The sequence below is a fragment of the Solanum verrucosum genome, unplaced genomic scaffold (genome assembly GCF_900185275.1).
Source record: "Solanum verrucosum unplaced genomic scaffold, falcon-dt-bn FXZP01000136.1, whole genome shotgun sequence".
Taxonomy (NCBI): Eukaryota; Viridiplantae; Streptophyta; class Magnoliopsida; order Solanales; family Solanaceae; genus Solanum; species Solanum verrucosum.
The window spans coordinates 1,690,460-1,697,584 of record NW_026020145.1 but is presented as its reverse complement, the minus strand read 5'-3'; the positions used below and the strand labels follow the sequence as shown (position 1 = coordinate 1,697,584).

The 7,125-nt window shown below is 32.3% G+C and overlaps 1 protein-coding gene across 1 annotated transcript; it reads left to right on the top strand.

Moving 5' to 3' along the window:
- Positions 1–245: 245 nt before the first annotated feature.
- On the top strand, positions 246–6,311 carry LOC125827998 (synaptotagmin-5-like). Its single transcript, XM_049507308.1, has 13 exons — positions 246–370; positions 460–568; positions 643–689; positions 760–880; positions 1,052–1,173; positions 1,641–1,742; positions 1,931–2,005; positions 2,489–2,568; positions 3,164–3,314; positions 3,406–3,636; positions 5,258–5,539; positions 5,653–5,766; positions 5,875–6,311. The coding sequence occupies exons 1-13, from the start codon at positions 266–268 to the stop codon at positions 6,016–6,018; spliced, it is 1,683 nt and encodes a 560-aa protein (XP_049363265.1). The 5' UTR covers positions 246–265; the 3' UTR covers positions 6,019–6,311.
- Positions 6,312–7,125: the final 814 nt, after the last annotated feature.

Genomic DNA, 7,125 nt, shown 5'->3' with positions numbered 1-7,125 from the left:
AAAATTACATACTTAAAAACTTGAATCATTTCAATAAAATTAGGTGACACGTGGTAGCATAAAGAGCTTTAAGAGAGCGCCTCAACTTCCGAATCAAAATTTTGTTACTCTCCCTCCCTCTCTCCGCCTGGTCCCGCGGTTTCCTTCCTTCCTTCCTTCCTCTCATAACTGCCAACATTTTCTCGAACAAAAAAAAAACTTGTTTCTTTCAAAAAGAATCTACACTTGTTCTAAATATATATATCAAATTTGTTTTCACATAAACATGGGTTTCTTCATGGGGTTTTTCCTAGGTGCGGCATTGGGTGTTGGTCTCATTGTTTGTTTTGCTCGCTTTCAAAATAACAGATCCAAAGTTCGCATTGATTTGGTAATTCTTTTCTTTTCTCATTATATTTCAATTGAAATTTCGTATTTTTCTATTTATATATATATATATATATATATTCTTTTTTATAGGCAAAATCCATAACAGCATTTGCCAGGATGACAGTCCAAGATTCAAGAAAACTTTTACCCCCTGAAGCATACCCTTCTTGGGTAGTCTTTTCACAAAAGCAAAAGTTGAGTTACGTTTGCTTAATACTTTTATTTTTTACTAGTTCAATTTTCTAATAATGGCTTTTGTTAAATTACAGTTGAATTGGCTTAATCATCACTTAGAAAAAATTTGGCCTTATGTTGATGAGGTAATTATTCTCTTCTAGCACACCTTTTGGTTTTTACTATTTTGTGTCATTTTATATATTCTCTTCTTAGGCAGCATCAGAATTGATAAGAACCTCAGTGGAACCAGTTCTTGAGCAATATAGACCATCTATCTTAGCTGCTCTGAAATTTTCAAAGCTCACATTGGGTACTGTGGCTCCATCATTCACAGGTTTGTTGACCACATTTTAAAACTAATTATAGTCGTAGTTAACTTTATAAACTTTGCCCTTTTCTATCATTGACTAGACATTACACTTCCAATTATGAACCAAGGAAAACTCATTTTCTATATTTGCTTGGAATAATTTAACTTCTCCAACGTCTCCTTTTACCTTCTTAGGAGTTTCCCTTCTTGATGGTGATCCTGGAGAAATTATTATGGAGTTGGAAATGCAGTGGGATGGAAATCCCAATATTGTTCTGGATATTAAGACTTTAGTTGGTGTAGGACTACCCATACAGGTACTTTCGAAAAATTACTTTACATCCATTTCTATGCCTTCTATTAAATATTTTAAGAATTTTATTTCTTCTTAAATACCTCCATTAAGCACCGAAAATCAACACTCATGATAATGGAATAAATATCAAAATAACGCACTAGTTATGCATGCCTTAAGACACTATAATTCATATTCTCAATAAATGTGAGAGTCAATCTTTATTTATATGTCTTTTAACTGAAACAAACATTTACTTCCTTGGTCAATCTTGTTATCATCAGCTCAAGTGACATAAGAACTACTTTCTTTGTTGACTCTTGAGTCTTGAACATAATTATATTTACATCGAAATGTCCTTTTAAAGTAATAGAGGTAAGAAAATCCAATTTTTTTTAAAGATCAGTATAATAATCATGGAGACATCACAATTGATGAAGAATCATCTCACATATTTTTCACTCTTCTCCTAATTCATTTTGAATGCAGGTCAAGAATATTGGCTTCACTGGTGTTTTTCGTTTGATATTCAAACCACTAGTTGCTGAGCTTCCTTGTTTCGGAGCTGTTTGTTACTCCTTGCGTCACAAGGTGAGCACAAACTTTTATTATATGTACTATTTATGTATCACAAACATGATAGATAAATGGATTAAATACTTGATATGCATATATAGTTTTGTATTTTGTTCCATTTTCGTTCTTGTTTATACGAAAAAAATAATGTTTCACAATCATGGTTCTGATATTATATTTGTCCTGCATATTTCTACGTGTAGAAAAATTTGGATTTCACTCTCAAAGTTGTGGGTGGTGATATATCAGCTATTCCTGGAGTATCAGATGCCATTGAGGTTTGAAATGTCTTATGTTTTTGTTATTGAATGAATAGACCCCTTTCTCATTCATGTACATTTCCCACATATAAATAGCCGATATGAATATTCATTTTTCATTTCTTTCCCTTGTAAGCACATAGTATAATTTTTCTTAAGTTAGCGCACATTATACATACAAGTGACATTTCACATGACTGTTAATTTTGGTTAAGTGACATTTTAAGTGTTTTTTTATTCTACTTAGATTTTAAAGCTTTGTTGTCATGTGATTTTCATAAATTGAGAAGAGTTGAAAACATTGATGACATCCCTTGTTCTTGATCATTGGTCTAACTCTCTTACATTTTTGTAATTAGTTAGCTAATTCACGATGAGTATTTATCACAATAAGTATTTACAGCTAACATTTGTGAATTCTAATTGAGAAACATGTATTTTATTGGTACAACAAACTCTTACTTGAATGATCTTTTGATGGCATTCAATCTGCATGCACAGGGTACAATACGGGATGCAATTGAAGATTCTATCACTTGGCCTGTCCGTAATATTGTTCCCATATTGCCAGGAGACTATAGGTGTTCTAATTTCCTAATAAACATTATATTCATTACTTGACATTTTTTACCACTTAAAACTAAAGATTTTTTTTGTTTGAACATGTGAATTAGTTCTAACTCTGGAATAACAGTCTTAAGAAAAAGACATTCTATATTCTAGATTATCTATTAAGAAAGAACAGTGAAATAGTTTTAAACAATAAATTAAACTTTTTATCCCTATAAAATGTATATCCTAATCAAAATGATATAAGTTGTTATCCTTTGAAAGAGATATCACTTTTGCGACCTCTTGCTTAATTACTGCCCAATTGTTTCTTCTGATCATTTTTATCGGTCTATATTGGTAACTTCTCTTTAAGTAGAGAAAAATCAAGAATCAAGTCCAAAAAGAAAAAAAAATCAAAATAAAGTAGGGGAACATTTTAATACCGATACAAACTATTAAAAACCTATTTTACATATGAAATTGTCTTTTATTGACATGTAGAATATCGAATAATATTATAATACAAATAGTATTTTCTAATGAAATCCTATATTCTCGACCTGAAGTACTAAGGACAAGAAGAAGGACATTGTTTTCAATCTAAACTGATTTTGTACTTTGTAGTGATCTGGAGCTAAAGCCGGTTGGTGTATTGCAAGTCAAGCTCATCGAAGCCAAAGAGTTGACTAATAAGGACCTCATTGGGAAGTCTGATCCTTTTGTTGAGCTATTTATACGTCCACTACGTGACAGGACAAAAACCAGCAAAGTTATTGTAAGAGAACATCTATCACTAGTTGTCCTTCTTAATTCATTTTTCTCCTAACAAGGAATGGTTAACTCTAGATTTTGTTTGCTCTATTAAGGATAACTGCTTAAATCCGATTTGGAATGAGCACTTTGAGTTCATAGTTGAAGACATATCTACTCAACATTTAACAATTAGAGTGTATGATGATGAAGGGATTCAAGCTGCTGAATTCATTGGTTGTGCTAGAATAGATTTGAAACTCCTTGAGCCTGGTAAAGTGAAAGATGTGTGGTTGAAACTGGTGAAGGATTTGGAGATCCAAAGGGACACCAAAAATAGAGGACATGTAAGAATATCCTGATATTTGTCTTCTAGTGGCATTAGAATGCATCAAATTATAACTGACACTTGGCTCCCAGTTGTGAGCTTCATAGTGGAGAAACAATCATGTCAACTGCATTTTATTTATCAATTATCTAGGATCTCCATGCAAATATTATTAGGATGAACTAAGTCTCCAACGAAAAATGTACATAGGAATGGCATCATCTATAATTGACTCTTTTGCTCTTACTTCTTAAAATAGAATATCATTATCTTAAAAGAAGAAGAGTTTGCTCACCTTTCTAGCCAAAATTCTTAGTGGTTGAAAGCCTTTAGACTTGCCACACTCTCTACTCTATGGTGTTCTACCATCATGATTTTAGACTCCCACATACTCTCTGATCTATGATCTAGTACTATCATCTTTAATCTATAGGGAAATGAATAAATCAATTTTGCAGTAGATATAGTCTTCAATACTATAGTTACAAAAAACATGTGAATTTAATTTGTGACCAGTAACGACTTGAGAGGCATTTGAATTTTTCAGCTGTTATTTCTATATTTTGTGTCTTGATACAAATTAATGAAGCTAGCACACCCTTCTAAAGGACCACTAGTATCAAATTATGAGCAGAAATCATTGATTTTCTAAATGGTTTTGTATAATGTAAAGTAGCTGGATAATTTACAAGATTCAGATAAATGAAATTTGAGATCATTTATGGGTTTAGATTGGAATAGTTTTCCCTTTTTGTGTTATCATGTTTCTTAATGCTACAACCTCTCTTGATTTGGTTCTCGCGAGTCTTGATGACAAACAAAAATTGCTTTTACATTTTTTAAGAAGCTAGAAAATATTGGTTTTCATAATCGTTATGTTGATTATTCCGTGCAAGCCTTAAATAAAAAGGAGAGCCAGAATGAGAACTTATGTTTCATGCACTACAACAAAAACAACTTTTAGCATCAATAAATATTGACATAAATAAAGAGTGCTAAAGTCTTTACCGGCATTAGTTAAGTGCCATTAGAACCAATGTCGCTAAAGGCTTTAGGGACATATACAAAGAGTGCTAATTGCTGCTAAAAATACATATTTAGCGACAATGATCATTTTTGATGTAGTGATGTGACATAAATGACTTATGGTTTTAATTAGTTATTCTTATCTTATTCTGCATTTTCATATTATAATGTCGTCATCCCTGCATTAGATACCAACGTATGATGCAACACTTGTTGGACACAAGGAATATAGAGTAGGTCACTTCACTCACCTGAATAGATTGATTCTTGTTGAGGTAGAAACTGACGTTATAAAAAAAAGCAGAAGAAAATAGAGTAGGTGTGCATTTCCAATTAAAATGGGTTATATGTTTGTGATATTTGATTAACCATAAAATATACTAAAGTCCAATAGATAAATACTTGTGTGTTTTTATTGGAGTCAATTTGTATGTACTATTAAACAAAAGTTTTCTCTTCTTTATTGTTCTATTTATCATTTTTCGTTTTGTCATGAATTGTGCACTTAGGATGCCTGTCTATGCTATGTAGTCTTTCCACAAGAGAATTCTTGTTTGTGTCATCAATGCAAACTGGAGTCTTAATCAAAGCCCTTCTATTGTCACCTAACACAGGTACACCTGGAGCTTCTATTTTGTCCTTTTGGCATGGATAATGTGTTTATGAAGGGATTTAAACCCGACTATGCACTAACTACCTTGGAGAAGGCCCTTAGACCAGAGGCAGCCAATTTTTCACAAGCAATCTCTGAGAAGAAAGGGGACATCCTCTTTAGAGGAGTTCTTTCCGTGATAGTAATATCAGCAGAAGACGTACCTGTCACAGATCTAATGGGGAAATCTGATCCTTTTGTTGTATTAATTATGAAAAAATCTGGAAAAAAAAATAAAACTCGAGTAAGTTTTTGAATACCCTGAGAATGAAACATTATCTTCCCCTAACGTGTTTTGTTTCAATATTTTTAAATTAAGCAACTTTTGTCCTACTCATCGTTCTTTGCTAATCTTAGGTTCTAAACAATACCCTTAACCCAGTGTGGAACCAGACATTTGACTTTGTAGTTGAAGATGGATTACATGATTTGCTCATATTGGAAGTTTGGGACCATGACACCTTTGGGAAGGTAAATTCTTTTAGACCATCTTGTATCTGTTTGAGTATTAAACTATTGCTCCACAACTTATGAACTTTATAAAGTTGATGCATCTCTCTCAAAACTTGCAAATTTCAGGACAAAATTGGTAGATGTATCATGACCCTTACAAGAGTTATACTAGAAGGAGAATTTAAAGATACCTTTACCTTGGATGGTGCCAAGTCGGGGAGATTAACATTTCATCTTAAATGGACACCACAACCTATAATTCGAGATTAATTAATTTTAGATTAGTTTTTTTTTCTTTTACCCCAAAAAGCGTATATATGATGGCATTTTACAGGAAATGCTAAGCCTAATTGGAAATTAGAACATGAAAAGGTAGAGCTTTAAAATGTTTCAAGTGAAGCACTGACATTATACACTTTCATTTGCTAATATTTGTTGTAATTACAATGTCAAAGGTAGTCTTTCTTTTTCTAGTTAAACCAATCAGTTTCATGCTGCCCTTTTCCTATTAGCTAGTAAAATGTTTTGTTTCATGTAGATTTGAATGGAAGACAAGAAAGAAAGGAGCTGGTTTATTTTTATTTTTCAAAGAAGAAGAGGGCAATGAAGATAACCTACATGCTTATGTCTTATTATAAAACATCTCAAGTTTGAAATAAACTAACAATAGGTTTACTAAAATGAAAATAAAAAGAAAGATCTGATTCAATACCACCTTTATAGCTTCCACATCGAATTTAGCATAATAGTTGCTTAGCTTTCGGGATAAATTTAATTTTTAAATTTTTATTAGGTTGTTTTAATTTGCTAACATATTTTAGATTTTAGAATTTTAGATTATGCAGAAAAATTTGTTATAAGTTAAGTGTTTAAACACCGAATTTTTTAGGTTAAACATTCCGTTTTATTCATATCATCGAAGAAACAACAATACACATACATCTAAGGAAGAGAGGGAATGGGAACCTTACCCTTCCTTTGACTTTGACTAATGAGAGTTTGACAGCCCAAACTCGGTATCATTCACAAAGACATTCAAGCTACTAATAAGACAATATATTCAAGCAACTTCAGATGGATCAAATTGAATCTCTACTGCTTTCTGTTGTCGCACCCTAAATGACGCAATTTCCAACCTATCTATTTGCAACAGACTCTTTCTGACCATGGCAGTCCTGACTGTGAAAATCAAATTTTGCTTAAGCATCTGGCTAAGAGAGGCTAATTTGTCTGCCACCTTATTAATTTCCCCATAACACTGTTTTACTATGAACCTTATCTCCACCATTATCTCCTTGACCTTGTCCACGAGGTCTAGGAACCTCCATAGTGTCTGAGATTTTAGATTTGTTGCCTTTACCAATAGTTTCAAGTTAG

What these genes read in the sequence shown, in the direction of transcription:
- LOC125827998 (XM_049507308.1), top strand. Translation starts at nt 266, where the DNA reads ATGGGTTTCTTCATGGGGTTTTTCCTAGGTGCGGCATTGGGTGTTGGT. An exon ending in TTTGGCCTTATGTTGATGAG is followed by an intron (nt 690 to 759) that starts GTAATTATTCTC and finishes TTCTCTTCTTAG; the next exon opens with GCAGCATCAGAATTGATAAG. An exon ending in ACCATGACACCTTTGGGAAG is followed by an intron (nt 5,767 to 5,874) that starts GTAAATTCTTTT and finishes TGCAAATTTCAG; the next exon opens with GACAAAATTGGTAGATGTAT.